Genomic DNA, 22,554 nt, shown 5'->3' on the forward strand with positions numbered 1-22,554 from the left:
TGTCCTTTTGCTGAAAGGATAAAACTTAAAAAAAAAGTTCTCTTTAAGGGGAGTAACGCTAGTTCAGGAAAATCTGTACTGAGAAGTTAAGAGCCATGTTTTTAGAAACAGGGTATTTGTATCATTCTATGGCAAGTGGCTTTTTCTTGGGGCAATTTTGGATGTGGTTTTTGTGTTGAAACTGGAAACAGATTGCTTCCAGATTTGTTACTCTTCGTGAAATAAGAGTGAAAGAAGTTATATATGTTAATTTTCAGCTGTAATGTAAATGGCCTTCTACAAGACAGTCCTGTCCTGTCTTGAAAGAAAATAGACTAATTTGTTTGGTTGATCCCATTTCCATTCAAATACAGTGTTTGTGTGTAAATTTGCTGAATGTCTCTCCTCCAGGAGAATAGAAAAGCTGTTTATGAAAAGGATTATTTTCAGAGTCTGCCTTTACATATTCAATAGGGCTCATGAACCAGTTTCTCATTACTGCTTTCTTCCCTGTGTTATATAATTCTTAACCATGCCATTCATATCACTGCATATTGTATTGGATAGATTTTTATAAGCAATATATTTCAAGGTCACCTGTCTGTACTTCTCTGTGATACCCAGAGAAGTTGTGCATGCTCCATCACTGAGCATCTTCGAGGTTGGCTTGGAGGGGGGTTTTAAAAATATGATCAGGTTAAAAGTGTCCCTGCCCGTGGTCTTTAAAGATCCCTTCCAACCCAAACAATTCTGTGAGTCTGTGGAATGATGTCTCATTGCCTCTGTCTTATTATTTTAGAGGCAATAGGAGGCTGAATTTATACATTGTGTGGTACTCAAGAAATCATCTCTTATTCCTGTAAATACCCTCCCAATGGCAATCTTGAGTGTCAACACCTGTATCTAAGTGTTGTAAGCCAGGTTTCTGTACTCCTTGAAATGATTAAACTGTTTGCAGCAAAAGGCTTGTGAAATAGGAAGGAAAAAACAGAAAAATGCCCTCCAGAAAAACCTCATGTGCCAATCTTTGCACTTTCATGCCTGTGTGTGTGTACACAGGCATATGTTTGTGTTCTAGCAACATCTCCAGCATATTGGGAATCTCATTCTTCTCCACTAAGTTCAGCTGCTACAGGAGTGAGGTGCTGCAGCTGCCTCATGTCATAAAGAAATGGTTTGGCAGCAGTTTTCTCTCCATCTCTACCTAGCAGTCTGCATCATTTGATTAATTAAAGCATTAGCTTCTTTCAAAAATCACAAAGCAGAATTGTAGGTACACACAGTTTGTGGTGATTGGAGTGGGGCTGTGTCCAGCCTCATCCCCAGTGGGCTGCAGCTGTGAGCAGCAGGTGAGCAGCATTGACAGCAATGAGCCATGGAGTGCCCAGGGGCACTGACCCATCACCAATGGAGCAGAGGGCACACGGGTGCAATGCATGGACATGAGGGGTATAAAAGGCTGGGCTGAAGGACAAGAGGGACAGATACTTGCAGCCTTGTGCAGTGGCATGATGTTACTCTGTATGGGGAATTCTGGAATTGTGTGGTGATACTCGGTGTATTGTGGCCGTCTCAACTGTGGCATGTGCTGCAACGCAGAATTACACAGAGCAGCAAGTATGAGAGTGGAAGACAGGTAATGACAAATGCTTAACTGTTTAGGAGGGTTTTTTTTAGGATGCAGTCATCCATGTTGACAGTTTGTGAGGTGTTCTTCCATTAACAGGAAGGGCTAAGAAAAATGATGAAATAGTTCAGTGAATCAGTGTTTGCTCTGGTTCAAAACCAGAAATTAAATAAGCCTTGAAAATAAATTATAAGGTAGTTTTCTAAATATTCTTTTTTCAAGAATGGGGATATATTCAGTAAATTTATGATCATCACATTAACTTTCTATATGGGGTATTAATAATATGGCAAGTCTATCTACCAAACCAGATGCTTTTCACAGCTAGACCCTAACTTGATAGTTATGGATATGACAGAAAACATGAAAAGCTTCTCATTATTATCAGCTCATTTGTTGCATAATGAATGTGGAGATATTATCACTGTAGTTAATCACCATATCAAGTTTAGAGTGGAATAGTGCACGGAAGATATCTTAATTCTTATGCTATGAAAGGTATATTGTGTATAAAATTTATTTTTTATATCATGATAATATTGTGCCCTGCTGCATTTACAAAAGTAGTTAGTGGTCTCCAATGCTCCAACAGGTGCTTGTGCAGCACTTTTCAGTAGGCAGGAACTAATTCTTTGTGGCTCTGCAATTTATGCAATCAATTACTTAGTTCTTAAAAAGAAAAACTAAGTGTGTGTCAATCGTTATTTCTTTGATATAGTAGTTTTTACGCTCCTTTTCTACTTGAGGACCTCTTAAGTTAATGAGAATGTTGAGCAATTGAGAAGAGACTTGATTACTTACCTGGCGATTTTCTAGAATTGCCTTTTAAGATGCCACTGATTTTATGTTGCATAGGAAAAAATGCGTTAAAATAGATAGCTCATGGTGTGATTTTTGGGGCTGGCCTGTGCTAGGCTAGTAGCTGAACTTTGATCCTTGTGAATCCCCTCTAATTCATTATATCCTATGAAGTGCATTTCTTGGTAGGACCACAATGTTTTGCCTTCCTCTCCCTCTGTATTCCTCTTTTTTGTACTTGGTAGTACAAAATAATACATCAGAAAATACAACAATAACACATCAGAAAAAGGAACTGGCAAATGACAGCTGTTTTTTAAATGAGATTAACAAGATTCAGCAGATGATTTTGACAAATTGTACCATTTGCTACATTAAATATAAGTGTAAAATGATGGTTTAGAACTTGAGAACAATTAGAAATATCTGTCAGGATGAGCTTAAAATAATTCAATGGTGATTGGAAGGAGTTCGTGCTTGTGCATATGTGCCTGACAGACAGTGTAAATAAGGAGGATAAGATCTTAGAGTCTGTTCTTTCCAAATGTGAACATAATTCCCAATGACACTGATGTGTATCGACAATGTTGTTGTAGAATTAAACAGAAAAAAAAAAATCCCATGTGCATTCTGGTATTGCAGTAATTTTCAATATTTCCTGAGCTCCACAGGTCTGTAGCACCTATTGTGTGCAGATGAACTGACCCCAGACCACCTTCAATCATGTTAAAATTAAATTAAGGAGGTGCAAAGACAATTGATTCAATACTTCAGGCTTGTGTCCCACCTTACCTAGAAATTCAGTATCACCTTATAATTTATAGGTTTGACAGAGAATACTTGAAGCATTGGGTCTCACTGCATGTAAATATGCTCAGAAATGCTTAAAAAGTGGAGTCTTGATTTAATTTGTCAGCCATTCTTCCAAAGCTTGGTTGGTATACTCCAGAGATAACAAAAAGGAGGTGTAATACAAGGCATACCCTCCTGAAGTCAAGTAACTTAAAACAAATAACAGTTTTCAAAGCCAAGCAGAACAGTCTGTTGTTTTACTTGAGATAGGGACATGAAAAAACAACCATGTTCTGGCAGAAGAATGGAGAGACTTTTTTGTTATTTAGATGATAGCTGCACTTTTCTGACTTTGTGTGTATTTCAAGCAGACTTTGCCTCTAGCAATTTGCCAGATTGAGACACCTGTAAAATTCCTCATTCAACTCTGTTGCAAATATTTCAAGTTAGAAAATGAAAACAATAAAGTGAAGGAGTTGCTTTATCACTTGGGTGGTATTCCAGTCATATCGCTGATCTGAGAATGGGTAAAAGGAGCAGAAATGGACTGTGTGGGTTTTTTTCCACTTATTCTGATTAGGTGTGGGTCTTGTATCTAATAATTTTGCTGCTGGCTTTTTTTTTCCCATTTCCACATGAAAAATGGAAGCAGCTGTTGTTATTGAAGGAGCTCTTTCTGGAGGTAGCAGGGATCTATATGCAGGCATATGTAGTGTGTGGTCCCTCAGGGAAACATGCATTGCTCGTGGTCTGGGAAAATATCCACACTTCTCTATCAGAAGCAGAGCTTTATAAAAGCCTATTAAAAAAAATGACAGTAGGCCTGATGCTTTTCTTAGTTCATCACTCTTGTGTCAGTGGTAATCAAGTAACTGTTTGGGAAGTTGTTCTGGTCTCATCTGTGCTGCAAAAAGTAGCAAGTAGAACTTCCATATGTATGTGTAGATTTAGTGTTGGCAAACACCTTCTCTTAAGGCGATTGTTTTAATTTTCTTTTATATATCTGCTGATAAATTCTGGAAAGTATTTGCTAATGTATTGTTCCATGTCTTTATTGTGCTTGTTAAAATAATAGATATGTAAAGTAGAAAGACAAATCTTACCTTTACAGTTTGGTGGGCATGGAGACATTATGTTCTTTGCAGAAGGAGATGGCACAGGTGCTTCTCAGCCTACCCTGCTGTCTCTTTTAACATCATCATGGGAGCTGTGAAAGTCTTGAAAAATTAAAATGAACAAACAAGTAGTGTTTTCAAAAATTTCAGCTTGACCTAGATGCACGCTGGTGCTGAGATCCCAGTGGTGCAGGGCAGGGGGGGCTCTGGGGAGCAAACACACGAGCCTGGTGGTTCCCGATGCAAGGGATTGGCTGTGCCCTGAGCTGGAGCCCCACGCTGGCCCCAGGTGAGGCAGCCTGGTCCCCACAGGGCTCGGCGCCCCAGCCCTGTGCTGCCGCAGCCTGACGTGCCAGGTGGCTCAGGACACATCTGCTGGCAGCTCCCTCCTGATGCAGGAGGTGCAGGAGCTCAGCTGCCTTTGTGCTGCAATGACAAAATGAAGCTTGCTGCTGTGCTGTTTCTAAAACTTAATCAACTTAGAAGACAAAGGCAAAGCGTGCTGTTTTCCCTTCATTGACAAAAATCAAGGTGTGATCGCACGTACTCGGCTGCCTGTTGGTCAATAGAGAAGTTTAACAGCAGCTCTAAATGTGTCACAATGAAATTTAGGGTCCAATTGTATGAGTGCCTGCTGAATAACACGGGAGCTGCATGCACAAGGCAAGGTCTCTGTGTGTGACTTCCTAAATTCCTACATTACTGCAGCCCCTCTGTAGAACTCCTGCAGTTTGTCTTGTTGTTGACAATTATACCATTATAATTGGCCTACTAAAGCTGCATGCATATATTCTGTAAACTAGACATGATAGAATGCAATATACCCAGGCATTTGCCGCTATAGTTAAAAAATGACTGAATTTGATACAAATTTTGCCAACCAGACATTCACATGACCTAGAAATAACATGAGATTTGGTTCTGCAGTGTGTCTGAGGATCTCAAATACCAGCTTTAGGCCTCTAGAAATTAATGTTTCCTAACCTTATTTGATATTGGAGAGCTGGATCTGTGGAAATGAGCTCATAGATCTGAAGGACATTTCAGATGAGCTTTGCCATGAAAAGTCAAAACTCTCAGCTTCCAGTTCTGAACATTAATAGCACGGCCATCCTTCTCCCAGCAGCAGTGTTAACTTTCTCATTCAGAATAATAATTCAATAGCAGCAGTTGAGAAAATGCAGTGGAATTGGATTCAGACACTGGAAAAAGTTGGCACTATCAGTGGCACAAAGAATTGTCAAAGAATCAGGAGCTGCTGAGAACATGAGATAGTTGCTCAAAAAGTTTCTATGTAGACATTACCATTTTCTTCCTTTTCTCTCCAAAAATTCCTGGAATAATCTAGTAAATTACTGGGTAAAGCATATATGCCTTTTATTGGTGAGGGCAGTGTGTGCAATGTTAGAAGGTGAAAATCAAATGTGTTGAAACTGAACTGTGACCTCAATTCACAATGGCATTTAATCCATGTGCTCTTTGAAATAAGGTACTTAATTTTCTGAGACTAATATGGGGCACTGAAAACCAGAAATGTCATACTTCATATGTAATATAATTTTAGCACTCAAGAACACTTCAAGCACTGGACTTTGTCCTTTCTTGGTTGATAGACGAACAGGGGTTTAAATCTCTTCTCACTTCATCCTTGAAATCATGACACATTTCTCTCACATTTTTGTTTTCTGGACTGATTCCCCAAGACTGCTCAAATTACTCTAGAAATAGCTGATAATATCTAATTTGGATTATATTTTTTTGGTGTTTATGGGTCAGCAGGACAAGGGATCTTTGAAAAACCATTCTAATGATGTTATCAGCATCTGAACTTACTGTGAGTTGTTCTATATTAAGTTAAAATGATGAATTTCTGGTCGCATGGCTGAATGCAAATGGGATAGTTAAATGCAAAGAATTCCCTGCTAAACCACACAACCTAGTTTATGTGCTGAGGATTTTTAAAAACCAGGGAAGAATGTTTGTGCTGTCCTCATCCAGATTCTGAAATAGAGCTGGAAGTAATGACATGCTAATGAAATAGGAGGGGGAAACTGGTGCACAGTGGTTGCTGTGTCAGCATGTCAGCTCCCGATGCAATCATGGGAATGCTCCTTGAGCAGTTGGAAATGACATGTTCAGTGTGAGTTCTCTTCCAGCTGAGATGAGCAGTGGGGTGGAAGAGAAATGAACAGCATTACTTTTGTGTAGTTTGGAAGACTTTCTCCCTTTGTAAATAGTGTTGTTGCATCATTTTTCTAGAGTGAGTGCCTTACAGTATCTGTAGAAATAATTTTCTTTTCCTCCTCAGTTTTTATTACTTTCTGTAACAATTTTTCTTATGGCCAAAAGGGTTCATGTACTCCAAGTAAGTTTGTGGTCATCCCAGTTCTCTCGTTTCCAGCACTAGATGGAGAAATGAGCGCATATAGGTCTCATAGGGAAGTAATTTTAAAGTCTGATACCCTTTATTTGTTCATTTGTGTTGCTTGATGTGGTTTAATGACAATATTTTGAAGAATACACATAAAAACTTCAGGCGTTGGCAAGCAAATATCATATCTCATACATAAGGTTTAAGTTAACCTTAAAGTTAACCTTAAGTTAAGGGTTGCGTATTGAGCTAGAGGTAAAAATTTTGATATACCTCTTTCACATCAGAAAGATCAATCCTGTAAACTAGGAGATAATTCCTGAAATGACAGTGAAAGGATAATATTCCAGCAGCGTTAGCACTGTCCAAACAATCCCATCCATCTTTTCATTGAAATGGCTTTTCTTTTAAAAAACAAGCAAAAGTAATATCTCTTCCACCCCATCTGTAATATAGACAGATATACAGATGCATGAAAAGCAGCTGAAACAGGGACATAAAATTATGTATATATCTGAAAATAGTAACAATTTTAAAATTATTCAGGCTTGACTTTGTTTTGTTTTTAGGTTTTCAATTTTATATAACAACTGAAATTAAATTTTGAGAATCAATTAAGTAATACAATTTCTCTTATTGCTATTTGAAAGTGTAATGCATGTGCACTGTTGTGCACTGCCATCTCCTGAAAGGAACACTGCAATCTTTGTTATATCTTAAAAAGCTTTCTGTGTAGAGAAGTTCGATACTGTAATGAATAAGGCTTGAGTTTCTAAAGGAAAATAATTGAATTCCTGCTTGGATGCTCAGACACGAACCATGTTGAGAATTTATTTTGCAATTCACTTAGATATGTGTTTTACTTATGGTAATACTCCTACACTAGAACATGTGTGATGTTGCTTCTGTGAGGTACTTTCTTTAAAATGTCAGATACAGTATTGGTTATAGGAGAGATTTTGAAATTTGTGTCTGAAATATGAAGCCGTAAAAACATAAGCGGTGCTAAGAGCAAAAGTGGAGGTGTTGTACTCAGGTGAGAAAGAGCAGCGTTTGTGAAAAAACATGGGGTTAGATCTAGCCCAGTCCCTCATACATTTGAGTGCTGCCAGAGGTATGATTTCTTGCAGGCTGAGAAACTGGAAAAAAGCATAGGAGTTTATTAGGAATACCTGTGTGTGAAAGAAGGACAAGATTGCAAAGAAGGTTCATCTGTTGAGAATCTCGATGGATTCACCAGTCCAGGATTATCTTGGCAGCAGCCCTCAGTTGCCCAGTGAAAGGGCAAAGGTGCCGAAGGGGCTTTTTATGATGACACATAGAAAAGAAACCTAGTTACCTGGAACTTTGCTGTATCTCTACTCAATAAATGGCCTGGGTTATTTTGAGGACCAAGCCTGGCTTAAGGTGGTATTTCCCATCTGTTGAATAAGAAGCTGTACTCTGTAGTCTTGGCTGGAAGATCTTTGTTTTGCCATGTTGTTCTGCAACACAGTCAATAGCTGCCTTGTGTGTGCATGAAATCTGTCTATGTTCACTTTACAGTATAACATTTGTGGCAGAGTTACTCTACAGGGATAGAATTTGACTAATTATTATAATTATTTTCTAATTCTTTTCCCCCCCTTAATTTTACCCTTGTTACTAAGTAGCCACATAGAATCATTCCTTCAAATATTTGTAGGGCTGTGTCATTATTATCAGGATGGGTGTAATCCCCAAGTGAAGCCTGTGTGGGTTTGGTTTCAGTTCCATGAGGCAAGAAAACATGTTTTAAGATGTGTCTTGGGCAGTTTTTTGTCCCCTTAAATGCTGCATATATCCACAAATAGCTGTTTTGTGGAGATGACAGGGTTTGTAACATCTTGCATACCGAGCGTGTTCTTGGCCGTGCGCTGCTTTGCTTTATGGAGCTAAATAAAACAAGGGAAAAATGGAATGGGGGCAAGGGGAAAAACGAATGTTTTCAACTGAGATTTGCACAGAGATGACAGGTGAATGAGGTGGAGAGGTAAAGAACAGCTGTTCCAGATGGTAGGAGCTTCAGGAGGGAAAATGCTGGAGTCAAAGCGGTCAAACTGTAGGAAGAGATGATGCTCATGAAGGATGAGTGGTGCTGGCAGTGAGATGAGTGTCGGAGGTCAGTGGGAAAAACACAGCAAACACTGTGTATGAAGTTGATTTGTCTTAAAGTAGCCATTTCCTCTAAATGAATAGTTTTCAGTTCTTTCCAGCTCTGATTGTGGGTGCTTACCTGCAGCCTTCAGTGATCAGCATTTTCTGTTGTCTTTGTTCGCCTTGACACATTTACTGCCTTTGCTGAGTTCTGTACTGACAACAGACACTCAAGAATAAATAAATACAGTTTTCAAAAGTCTGGTTTTAAAGCAGACCTTCTGTCTCTCTAATCTACTGCCTGAGATTGAAAGCTTTAAAGGTGCTTGAAAATCTAATAGCCTTGATTTTAAGGTTTCAAAGAATCTAGTGTTTTTCATAGGACTTTTGGAGCCATATCTGGGTAAATAGTTAATACAAAAAGCAAGTGTAAAATGATAGGAAATTGGTGATGCTAAAAGTGATGCTATAGTTTAAAAAGAAAAAAACCTTGAAAACTCTGGATTAGTTTTAGAATTCTTTTTCAATACACCTGAAGCATTGGCTAAATGAGAGTTGGGCACTCATTCTGCCAGCTCCTCTTGAGTTTGTTTGCCTGTTTGTAATGTTCTGCTTAAATGTTTAGAAGAAATAGGTAGAAGATTCACTTTCTGTGAGATTTATATAGGCAGTACTTATTTTAATTAACCATTTAAATGTAAATTTAACTTATTGACTTCAAGAGTCTGACTATTAGCTGGAATTGTTGTTTTGCAAATCCTAGAGGTATTACACTTGAAATAATTTATATTGGCTCCTGACCTGTCTATTGATTGTGGGTGTCAATTCTACCTCGTTTTCCCAGTGCTGCTACCTTTTTAGGCTTATTCTCACTTTGTTTGAACTTTCTATTTTTTGATTGTCAGTAGACATGATGTTAAATGTAGATCCTAGCCCACTGTAGTCATCCAATATATTAAATGGCACCTTTGGAAAAAACTCAATTCTCATTTCATAGCCATGTTCTTATGCAGGTCATTTGCTTTGTGCCTAACTAGTTTCCCCCAATATTTCTAGCTGGCATCAATGCTTTCCTTCAATATACATCTTAAATTATGTCAGAATATAAAAATTCTGTATATTGTGGAACAACTTCTGGGCTCTGTATGGAGAGAACCTTGTTTTAAAGATGAGGAAGAGATGATGTTCTAGCAAAGAAATGTCTTAAGTGCTTGTGATTAATGCTTTGGGATACTGGAGATGAAAGGTGCAATGTGATTTTTGTTCTTGTTCTTTCTTTCCTCCACAGGGGCAATTTTTGATGAATCTGCCAAAAAAGATGAGGAAGTTTTTCGAATGGCAGTAGCTGATCTCAACCAGAATGATGAAATCTTACAGACAGAGAAAATCACATGTTCAGTGACATTTGTGGATGGCAACAATCCTTTCCAGGCAGTTCAAGAAGGTAGGACACTAAAAAGATTTCCTATTGTTGTTTCTGCTGTGACATGTAAAATATTACCTTGACAGTCTCCTGTCTTTATGGGAATTTGTCATTTTTGTTGGCTTCTTTTATTCAAAATATCAAATAGTATCTTTAATTTTGGTTTTAGTTGCTTTGGTTTCTGTTGGTCCTAGTGACTTAAAGCTATAAATTCAGCTTTTATCCATTTTCTATGTATAGGCTGTTGAAATGTGATAAAGAAGTCAGACACACTTTGCCTACTTCTTTCCCCTTTTCCAGGCTGTTTGGAAGTTACTGCCAAAATGATGACTACTTCCTACTACTTTTTGGTTTAATTTTGGGCAACTAATGGCAATTTGTTGGAAAACAAAGGTTGTTGCGTGGATAACCTTTTCAGCCCACCCACCTGAGAAGGTTACCTGTTTTAAAGAGGGGATTAGAGATAACCTGAAGATTCAGCAAGTTGCCTGTGCCCAATACATGATGCTGTTCTCAGCCTGTCCTTTGTGTCATTCCACAATTACTGGACAAGGGATGACGACATTGCTTTGGGCTCCTGTGATAGTGGCAGGATGATAAGAGAAAATAGTATTTGAAATCCCTCTGAGCTGGATTAGTAAATCACTGGTGTGACTGAGCAGTTCTCTGGAAAGACTGCTGGGACAAGTCTTGAGAAATATGGATTCAAATTTGGGGTTTAAGCATTTATTTCTTTGCTGTTCTGGAACAGTGACTTCTGCCTGAGATGCCGAAGTTATTTATTTCAGTTATATTACTAAACTTTTCTTAACAAACCCCCTAAATTTTGCTGATTTTCTAGCTCTGTATAGATGCTTGAGAATTAAGGGAAATATGCGGTTAGTTGTTCCAATATTTGTGGAATCAAAGGTTTGGTTTCAATGGATTATTGACAAGGCAATGCTAAGGAAAATGCTTATTTTGGTTTTTTTTGTTTTTTTTTTACCAATGACATTCTTAATTTTTGAGAATTTAGTGATTTAGTAATTTTTTTGTCAAATTTTGCAAGTAGATAGATCTGTGTAATGAGAAGCATTGCAGTCTTTGCTTGATATGGCTGAAGCAGTAAAAGACATGATTTTGAGAGTATTCCAATTAGAATCAATTTCATCTCTTTCAATCTGAAAAGGCTAATATGGAAACTGGAACTACTTGATGCTTGTAGAATTCAGAGGGGAAAATGACTAAGTGAACTCTGTCTTTTTAAGATGCCTTCTACATTGTTGGTATTTGAGTGCCTTTTTTTTTTTTTTTTTTAATCCAGGATGGCTAATGTTGGTGATGCTCTGTGCTTAGCATTAATTAACTCTGAAACTTAGCTATTTATTTCCTGTATCATTGTGGTGGAGTAGTTGCCAACTATTTCACAAAATTATGTTTTAAGTACCTTATTTGTGACTTAGAGAATCTAGGAAGGCCTAGTAAAGTACAACTATCAAAGGAGTTAATGATCCAATATTTCATTATTCAATTATTATTTTATGCAAAAATTGTGTTTGTTGTTGTTGAAAGTATAGTCAACATTTGAAATGTGGATGGAGCAGATTTGACATAAATTTCATTACCATCTGGTGGGTGAATGAAAGGTCTGTTATGATATTGATGAGTTCAATATTTTCCGGTAAAACCTATTTCTTGTAAATGCATGGTCAAATACAGCTGCATGCCTAGCAGATATCATATTCCTTATTTTTTAAGAGCCCTGTATTTTGTTTGGAATAATCCAAGTGAAGAAGAAAGGTTTTAATCTTTTGCATATATGTCTTGATGACATTTTGCTTGTTAAAATATTATGCTAGAGTCAATGTGTTTTGTTTTAACTGAACACAGGCAGCAGCTCCAGTGTAATAATTTGATTACGTTGCACCAGTTTCTTGCCTTTCTCCTTTTCTCTGTATCTCTATACCACTAATCCCTTGCTCCTAATTGTATTTTTTATAAATGTTAATAGTAGGGGAGGGGACCACTCTAACTTTTGCCACATATTGGTAAAAGTGGCATATTGACATGGTTTATAACTGGGACAAATGCTTAGCACAAATGTGCTGTAGTAAACACCGGGAAAAACGTTCATTTAAACAATCAGGCCATTCTGGTCTTTTATTTATAAAAGAAATGCTAGAACAAGACTAAATCTGATCTTTTTCAGTGTGTGACTGAGTATTCTCAAGCTTGCCTTGTTCATGCAAGCATGTCTCTTTCCTTGGAATCATAACACCACTGAGTCTGAGGTCTGTGGCCTCTCCTATCAAGCACAGCCTAAATGTTCAAAAAATATACTATTCATTTAATTTACTATTTGCTTGTTTTAATTATTTTTATATAAACTGCTTGAAATTTGCTTTGTTTTAGGCTGCAATATCTGGAGTTTTTTAAAGTTCTGACATTTTTCTCATTGTATAAACTACAGAAGAGCCTTTAAAATTGCCAACTTTTAATGCTTGGTAAAATGCTTATTTAAAGCATTAGGTTAATAATAATAGCTTAAAATTGGTCTAAAATTGGTCTAAAATTGTCTTTAAACTGCCCTTTTCAGTGAATAGAGAAGGATAAAGAATTTGCCTAGGACTGTGAATTTCAGAAATCCAACAAGTCATGAGCAAAGATGTCATGAAACAAGACATTAGGCACAGAGTTATTTTCGTAATGATGCAGTAATGGACAACCTGCATAAAATCTTTTATTTCACTTTATTATTGAGATTGGCAAGTAACTCCCAAACAATGTAAACAGAAATACTCAGACACTTCATAATGATTTTGGGATGTAAAAATAAATAATTTGAGAGGATTGCCAGCTGTGCAGTACTGTGTTCTTCCCTCTGAATCTGTTTTTATAAATTATTACAGTGCCCTTAAATGTCTTCCACTTGTACCTTAGGGCATCTCTTTAATAGCTCTGATTGGGGGGATGATACTATAGCAAAGCTGAGTGGTTTTATCCTAGAAGACCTGTGAGTGACATGCCCCATAATATCACTGGAAGTGCCCTCAGGGATCATTTATGGGCATGTTCCAGTGCACAGAAACAGGAGGTGAAGTTCTTTAAGTTAGGAAAATTAGTCTTTCCTTCTGTTGGCCACAGAAAGGGCCAGCAGCAACTGTGCTTTATCCCATACCCTTGTGGAAGCTGCAGCCCAGTTGCTGAGATTGGTCACAGTAACAGCTGTGGAAATGTCCAACATGGCAGGTTCCTTCCTCTTTTGTCAATACAAAATGTTTCACAATGTTTATAGTACTCTTCTGTGTGGTGTCCTAAAATATTTGTGTGCCTGTGTGATTGAGAGAGGGAGAATATTGTGATTTGGCTTTTTTATGCTGTGCCCACGTCGGGTACCACAAAGAAAAAGCAGAAACTTAAGTTTTCTTTGAATATAGACATTAAAAGAAGTAGGGATAGTCAGGTATTGTATGGCAGCTAGGCAGTGATTTGGCACTATGAAACAAGGAATTATGATCCAGATCCATACTGGTGCTAATAATATATATTAGTATAATCTTTACTTCCTTTCCTGTGAGACTCCAATTTACAGCAGTATTTAAATAGGGGTGGGACAGGCCTTCAAAAGGGTTTGAGTTCTACATATACTTAAACTGTAGGTTTGTTTTTTTTAATATAAAAAACATTCTTCTCTATTTCTTTTCAGTGAGCACTTTTTTCTTTCACTGGGAAATTTGCTTGAAATGAATACAACACTTATTTTCTCGTTTGTCAGAAAATCACTCTATTCTCTTATCTTTCTCTTAATTTTATTAGGCTGGTGCTTACTTCAATACACTAATAATTAAAGCTTTAATTTTATGGTTCAGAGCCTGCTGTTTGCTCCAGTCCTTAATTTGTCATTAGTAGTACAACCATATAGTAGCAGAATGGCTGATGGAAAATGTGTGATGGCCTTTGCATTTTTGTGGCAAGGTAAGGGAGGTGGCTTTGGTGGCTTGGACCAGATGTAATGCTTTGGCTTGTGCTGACACATGTCCTTGAGCAGCACATTTCCTCAGCCTTTGTGCTGCCGTTTCCACTTGCACACCAAGAGTTAGGGAGCAAACTCTGCATGAGTTTGCAGTGCTTGAGGCATCCAGAGCATCTGGAAAGTAGTCAGAGCTTGGCCAAAGATGTGTGTTGTCCTTGGAGATCCATTGGCCATGTTTTAACCTCATGGCAAACATTTTCTTTTCATGTAGTGCTAGTGGTTTTTTTTAATCTTACTCCTTTCTCCTAACTCTTTTTTAATTTCTTTTGACAATATCATGTTTTACTTATCTTGAATGATAATTCTATAATAATCCAATGTTCTATAAGTTACCTATAACATGTGACAAATAGGTTTGACTGAAGCTGTTTGAAATTAACTTTGTTGAACACATTTTCCTACTGCAATCACATATGTGTGAGGCTTATTTTTATTTTTTTTTCCTAACCCAACCTTTTTGTCATTCAGGGTAGTCACCAGAGTATGTTTACAGACACCAACTCAAGCCTTCGTAATGGCTTTTGAAAGCTTATTGTGATCAGTGAAGTAAATAAGGCAGTGAGTCATAACTAAATGGGATTCAGCTGTAGAGCAACAGAGGTTTGTAGGGCAGCAATATGTATGAAGGTCACATGCAGGATTTTATTCAAGCAAAGTTTTATGGTCAGAAATTACAACCTGATGGATACATCTGCTTTGGCCTTTGGGACTTGATGAGTGTAATAAGATTGTCCTTTCCCATTTCTCTGATCACTGTAGAAATCTGTTTAAATCCACAGATTTCATGGACTGCTAAACTTTCTTTCACTTTGTGTCACTTATTTTTTGATATTTCTCAGCCTTCCTTGTGCTGTTTATTAACCAGTACATGTTTGGTTTGAGATTAAACCTTTACGGGGTTGAGCTTCTTCACTGCCCCTCCATTTCATTTCTGATATGCTTTTTTATTTCCTGATAGAATGGATTTTGATGTGAAAAGATATGCTGAGGAGGAAGAAAACATCAAGTAGGATCTGAGCTATAAAAACTCAAGGAAGAAGAGGAGGAGAAGCATTTTAATAATGATATAAAACTCCTTTGTAAAATCAGAAACTGTTGGAAGTGTTGGCAATTGCAAATTGCTTCTATCTTGAGCACTCCAGATAATATGATAGGAGATTTTTTGAATTACCTGTCCTCTGTGCTTTCTCATAATGTACCAGCAGTTGCAGCACTTTTCTTTGTTTAAAAGGTGTCAGGTCAGGAGCCTACTCCTTTACACAGGCTTTATTCTCATTTAAGTCTTCCTAACCCCACGAAATCAGATCTGCAATCTGCATAAATGTACCATGGGAGTCCAAGTGCTGACAGCTTAAGAAAAAAGATCCTGATACACTGGTTATAACATCCTGACAGTTGGGAAGGCAGTGGTTGCATAGGAAAATATTAGGGAGGAGTGACCACTGATGGAAGTAGAAAAGGACATGTAGTAGAGGTTTTGTTTAGGATGAGTAGGATGCACATTTAACACATTTTCAGCAATGATTTCCAAGATCTCGTGACCTTCCTTTGCCTGGAAGTAATCTACTCAGAACATACTGGAGGCTGTAAAAAGGAGGTCAGATTTATTCTCAAAAAGGCCTCAGAGTGGTACAGCTGATGCAGTAATTGCAAGATTTCCATCACTCTCCAGCCTCTGGGTTTTGAGCCCCAATGTTTTCTAGTTCCAAATTCTTTCTGTAATAATGTTTTCTTCTATTATAAGATAGCTTCCATTATCTTTGTTTCCAGTTTGAAAGCAAACTCTGGCAGCTGCAGACTGCACTAGACTTTCAGATGCTAGAAGATTAAAATAATTTCTGCTCAGCTCAAAAAATGTCCCCAAATCCACATAAAAAAAAGAAATTAAAAAAAACTCAGCCTGTCAGGAATGGCTTTTTTCAGGCTAGTTTAAACCAAGTGAGAAATTAAGCTATAGATATTATGGTGATTGAAGAGCCTTCTCTGCAGTAGGCTTTCCAAATTGCTGAGCCAAAGAGGGGAGGCAAGAGTCTTACTCAAGGCTAGGGCAAGATCCTGGCATCCTTTAGGTGCTGTTATCTACTTTGTCTCCCAGAGCACCTAATCCCTGCTGGATGCACACTTTAGGAATGCTGCATGTTTGTTGTGGTTTAAGGAAAGAAAGCTAGTGTTTCTATGGAAACCACTTTTCTTCAGGTGGCCAGGAGACCTGGTAACATCCCCCGTTACACTTGGCTGCATTGCAGCATTCAAATGCAACGCTGTGACTGAAGGTGTTTGTGTGAGGTGTTTGTGAAGCACCAAGGACTTTGGGCTTCAGAGTTTGCATTACCCACCACTACCTCTCTGGAGTGTTCCCCCGCCCACCTTCCCCAGCTTTCTCATGACTTGAAAACAGCAGGAGTGATTTTCCTAACACTGATGCCATTTGCCATTTTCAGTTGCCAGAGTTTGGCTTGACTTAATTTTTATGGCAGATTTTGACATTTTTTTATCAGAGCTTCCACTTTCAAGTGACAGGCAGGAATTTTAATAGGCTTGAAAGAATTTCTTTCCCAGGCTGTTGCTTGAAAAGCATGTGACTGTGAGACTATTAACCTCTAACCCTTTTTAAAAAGGTGGATCAAATAAATTAATAAATACCCCGTCGACAAGTGTGATGCTTTTTGATGGCAAGGTGCAGAGTGATTTTATCACATTACTGTAGGAAAAGCTGGACAGGCTGATTTTCTGCAGTACTTACACTTTAAATCTAGATTGGATCATTTCTGATTTTGCAATAGACATGTTTCCACTTGCAGTTCACAAGTGCCCAATATGTGTTTTCATACATTAAGCACGGAGCTTCAGTCTGCTGTGTTAATGTACTTTGACACACTGTTGGGGTTTACTTTTTAGAGAGCTATGCAGATTGTGATGTGATTAAACGATATCAGTAGTATGTTTAAACGTTTAAAGCCACTGTGCCTGGAGGTTTTTGGGGTATTTTAACAAACAGAAGCATAGAGACAAAGTAAATGAGAGATGCTTCATCTTCCTAGATGCCAATTATTTAACTAGCACCCTGAGCTATCAGTCCCCTAAAGTAATCTCCTTAAATAAGTAATGGACACACTATCTGGATTTCCTTCTCATCTTTTTTGTGAAGCAATGTCCACTAAAATCACTGGAGCAGTCAATCATCTCTGTCCGACCAGACGTGTATATTCCCAGACAGGCCTCACAGCCTGCAAGCTTCCAGCAGGTTTTGGTTACTACCAGCAATGAACTGCTGCATTCAGCTGCTTTCTGCTGTATGGAGTCCTCCTGAGTCCTCTCATCATCTTAATTGGAGATTTTGCTTTTGTTTCTCCTGGCTAAATTTTATGAATTAAGTGAAAGTCATCCGGTCCTTGTTTCACCATACAAATAGGGATCCAATTCCTTACAGATCCATATTTGCTGCATCTATGTATTTCAGTGCTTGTCTAAAAGTCAATAGAGTTAATTAATTTCAATTAATTTCTTAATTTAATTCTCCCCTTTGAGCCTTCCTTGCACTTCTTGATTCTCTTCTCAAAAATATTTTATTTCATCTGCAAGCTGATTTTGTTATAACCTGTTAGCTCTTTGGTCACTGTATTCTTAGTAAGTAGACCAGTCTGTATTTGAGGCAATTGGGTATTTGTGTGCTTGAAATAATTTTAATTTTAAATCTTCCGTTTGTAACATCATTCCCAACTTAGGGGACAAATCTATCAAGCAAAAGGGTATCTATCATACTCTTCTCTCCCTCTCTCTCTCTGTATAACCAAAGTGTACTTTATGGAGGACAGTGGTGTTTTAAAATCTAATTTTGGTAATGAGGAAATGAGCCATGACAACTCTGGAGGTGAAGCCTGAAGTGAATTATGGAGGTCATTCTCTTAGATGGGAAAATTAGTTATGTTTTAGCTTGGTTCCCTGTTACTTAGACCCTTTCTATTGTATACTACCAAGTAATTTTGACTAAATATCAATTCATGAAAAATTATCTGGGCAAAACAGTGCAGTTATAAGGACAGATGTCGAAACTAGGAACAGTTTTATTAAAACACTAATGGTATTGGAAAACCATAACCTAACCTTTTGTGTTATCTTTTTGAAAGAATGCCTGCTGTAGGATTTTAATGCTCATTCGTTTTGACTGTCGGTGGACCTTTAGCTCCTGTGATTACAAGCTCTTCTGAAACTTGTTTCTCTCCTAAAAATCCCATCTTTTCAAGTTCTTCATTGTGTAGTCTGAAAGAATATTGAAGTGAGCCAAGCCGCTCTGAAGGATTCCACACTAAGTGCAGCAATTGGAGAGGGCAGATGAAACAGGTAGTGTTGATGGTAGTTAAAAAACGTTTACTCTGAGCCTGGAATAGAAATGGGAGTCTTGCAGAGCCTTTCATGTTCTGTTGACACACGAGTGGGAGTTTGGGCTTGGAATCTTTATGTAAGGGTATAAAGAATTAACACCTGGGGCTTAACTTGATGTGGAAATTAAGCACCTGCTTAAAGGCTTTCCTGAGCAGGGATATACTTAAGCAATCCCAAGTCAGTGACTTAATTTTCTTTGGCAGCTGGTATTCATTATTTTGTTTACTTTAAGGGCTTATTTTCTCCAGAAACTTGTAGATCTTTGCAGCATTTTCACATCCTGCACCTCTGGTTGTCCAAATGTGCCAGGTGGCTGTAGCTCCTCTGGTATTGCTGAGAGCAGAAAATATGGCTGCAGGTCATGGCTGTGCCTTGTGACATCTGGAAAAAAGTTTGAGATGACAACGAATCTTCCAGAGTACTAGGCCACAAAGCACAGCTAAATAAGTAAAAGCCTGCAGAAATTTGTCTCTTGACACTACGTTTCACAACAAGAGCGGTTTGATGTACGGGGCTTGATCCTCAGAGTAGCAGAGAGCTGTACTCAGAAATTGCAGTTTCATGTTACAGGTAAACAATTTATGTTCCTCCCATCCCTTTGTGACCTGGTGCAGGAAAGGAAGCCAGCAAGAAGCTACTTTGTTTTTCAGAAATATGCTGTGTCTTTAGTAGCAAGCTGTGGCTCAGTGGCAAGCCCTGCGGTAGCCAGCCCTTGCTAAGGGCATGGGAGGGGAGCACAAACTCCCTGTTCCAGGTGCAGCCAGGTATTGGAGCAGCTTGCTCTAATGCTGGATGCCAGGAGCTGAAAGTAAATGATGGTTAGTTGTCAAATACAGAAAAAAACAGCTGCCCTAGGAGGAGAGACTTTTGCACTTCTGAAATGCCATTTCAGTGTAAAAGGGCCTGAGAACTTTGTTTCCTGAAGAGAGAAGGTGAATGTTTTGAGAAAATCAAATCTGTTCAGACTTACTAGGATGTTAAAAAAAAAAAAAAAAAGTAGTTGCCTATGTTGTAACAGTTAACATTCTCTCTAATGGGTGCAATCTGAACAGTGAGGTGATGTAAAATAGGGACTTGTCAAGACATTTGTAAAAAGGCTCATTAGTTCTATTTAAAACATGAAATCTGAGTTTCTTCCTGAGGTCCAAGCTATTCCTAATTTTCTGATAGAAAGGAAAAGGGGGTAAATTGGTACAGATGAAGGCATAATGCAGCTTTGATTAGGCTAGCTTGCCTTTAAATGTGTTTTTCCTTCTTAATTTGGCACTGGTAAATCAAATGCTGAGCCAAAATTGTATTCTTCTGTGTGCTTAACCGGTTGAGTTCCACACACCATGGAGTAGAAACTGGTTACTGTTGTGAGAGCAGCAAAGAGTCTAGAGATACCTATATAACCTAGGAGCAAGCAGCATCTAGCTCAGTTGGTTTAGCAAAACACAGTGACCTTGATTTAGAATAGAAATAACTGAATGTAAAACAAGCCTCTGAAAGCACGATCTTAAGAAAATGTTTTTTAAGTAATGTTCTTTGCTGTCTTAGTTAAGCTGGCATTAAAAATTGTATTCTTCTACCTTCTTTATATTAAGAAAACCCCAAACAAACAGTCACAAATCAAGAAAAAACTTGAGAGAAAAAAATTTTCCTTTATTTGGGGAAGGATAGGCTTTTCTTTGTACTCTTTCTTAGTTACAACTACTTCTTTCTTAATACAGAAAATATACCTTCCAATAGCAGATAACAGCATTATATTGAGTTACTAGGAATTATGCAGTTGGGATATTTTTTTCATTGAATTTCATTATTTGGAGGACTAACATTTTGAAAGGTAAGCATCCAGGAAAGCTCCATGCACAGTTATTGAGTGGCTCTAAAAGTCCCACTCAAGTAATGATTTTTTAAGCATAAAACATACTTATTTTTCAGTATTTCTCTATCATGGAGAATTTCCCTAACATTATTTAGTTTCTTTTTCTTAGCATAGTACTCATGCTTGAAACTTTATTATTAAAATTAAGTGTGAAAATTTGTGGGTTTTTTGTCAGAAGGAAGAATAAGTGGTCATAATTGATGCAAAGTACTACTTAAACCTTCTGTCTGCTGGGCCTTTAGATCAGTAAGACTTGTTTGAATTTGGCTCTGAATCGTCACAAAGTTACATAAAAATCAATTGGACAGGTTATGATTCTTTCCATAGAATCAAAATTCTCAGGAATTGGTTTCTGCATAGGGAAAGCAGCTGTGGATGTAGCAAATTATGCTGGCTCTGTCTTGTCTCAGTTAGTCCTTTCAATAAACTTCGCAAGAAAGGCCATGTGTTTTAACATAATTGTCTTTAGCAAGTTCTGTAATCTTAAGATCCCTTGGAATTTGAGCACAACTAGTATCAAAACTCCAAAATGTACTTTGTAAATATGTTTGGTCTTGCTAAGATCACATCTCAAGATTTTCTAAGTTCAACTTCTGTGTCAAGTCTTGACGCTAGGTTGATATATGTAACATATGTGCCAGTTCACATATATTTCTTCTCTTTGGGTGATCTTTATTTTTTGCTGCTTAGACATTCATTTCATGTGCAGTCTGACTTGACAGGAAAGTCAGAAATTTCTGTGTATTTGCAGATGTTCCTTGTGGAAGCTCCAGGGAGTATGGGTAGTGAGTATGCAGGGTCACCTTCTATTCCTAGCCACAACAGACTCTGGAGTAGCACAGATGGTAACTGGAGCCTCCTTTGGCAACTGCTGATGCTCCAGCTCTGACATGAACTATGCTTCAAAGAGGAGTTTTGGAATTTCTTCTTTGTGTAACACAATTGCTGCTACAATTGGGATGACTTTGAAAGACATGATTCCTTGGTCAAACCTATCAACAAGTTCATTGTTCTGTGATGTTTGTAAGGAATGCACCTTGAAAACAACCCTTTCAAAGTGGAAATGAGCAGCTGAAAGCAGCAGCTTCCAAAAGCATGAGAAAGCTGTAGTCCTTCCTGAACTCGTAATATTAAGGACATTCTTAAAACTAGTTACACATCAGTGTATTAGTTTTTGAGCTTCAAGTTATTTTCTGGAACTTCCACCTAAATAGTAAGACTAAAGTCTTGTTATTTTACAGTGTTTATTACTTTACAAATTGTCACCTTGTAAGAGTTGGTCCCATGTATCTTCTGTGTGAGAGTTGTAAATTCCAGATGTTAATTTTTTTTTTGTTAGTTGGAATTTTGAAATCTGTTTTCCTGTGTGTTTGTGCTCTGTGCCTTCAGCTTGTGCACTTTGTGCTTTATAGACGGTATTTTTGGGACTACAAAAGGTGTTTTTGAAGAAAAAATTTTTGTGAACAAACTTTACTCACCTCTTGCATTAATGGGAAGGGAATTTAAGGAGAAAGGCTCAGCTTTTCGTCCTGTCACTGGCAGTAAATAGTGACTTGGAAGTTTGTCCCCTTTTGTTTTTCATATCTATTAATGTTGAATGAAGGGACCAACTCATGTAGAACCCTCCTCATTGTCTATTCATTGGCTTCAGGAGTTGGACTTGATAATCCTTGTGGATCCCTTCCAACTTGGAATATTCTGTGATTCTTTATCTGAACTAGAGAAGTAATTTATTTTGCAACATGAAAAAAAAAGTGATTTCCAAAGTATCTGTGGATGAGTGATTTCCTTTGATAATGAAGAGCAGAATTTTGAATAGTTTTCCTTCATGGGAATTCTTGTATTGCTGAACTATAGTACCTTCCTCCACAAACAGCTTCTAGAGAACTTCTTGTGCTTTTCTTTAAGGGATGACATCTTCCATTCTTCTACCCTTGCTTACTTTGTTCTTGTTGGTTGTTTCTGGATGGTTATTGCTTATATCTGAAAGGGCTTGCTGTATCTGGCCATTTTTGATGACATGTTTCTATAAGAATCGAAAACAAAAATACTTGTCTTTATCCAGCTTTGTG

At 37.8% G+C, this 22,554-nt stretch overlaps 1 protein-coding gene across 4 annotated transcripts in view; it reads left to right on the plus strand.

Annotated features, from left to right (window-relative positions):
• The window catches only part of GRID2 (glutamate ionotropic receptor delta type subunit 2), a 684,189-nt gene that overhangs the window by 130,934 nt on the left and 530,701 nt on the right, over window positions 1–22,554 (plus strand). For all 4 annotated transcript variants that reach the window (XR_010783485.1, XR_010783484.1, XM_066548056.1 and 1 more), the window contains exon 2: window positions 10,086–10,241. Coding sequence is in view for 2 of the 4 variants with exons in the window: in XM_066548056.1 (XP_066404153.1) it covers window positions 10,086–10,241 (156 nt within the window). In the remaining 2 variants the exon portion in view is untranslated. The remainder of the gene's footprint in view (window positions 1–10,085; window positions 10,242–22,554) is intronic.

Source organism: Molothrus aeneus, chromosome 4, assembly GCF_037042795.1.
Source record: "Molothrus aeneus isolate 106 chromosome 4, BPBGC_Maene_1.0, whole genome shotgun sequence".
Classification (NCBI taxonomy): domain Eukaryota; kingdom Metazoa; phylum Chordata; class Aves; order Passeriformes; family Icteridae; genus Molothrus; species Molothrus aeneus.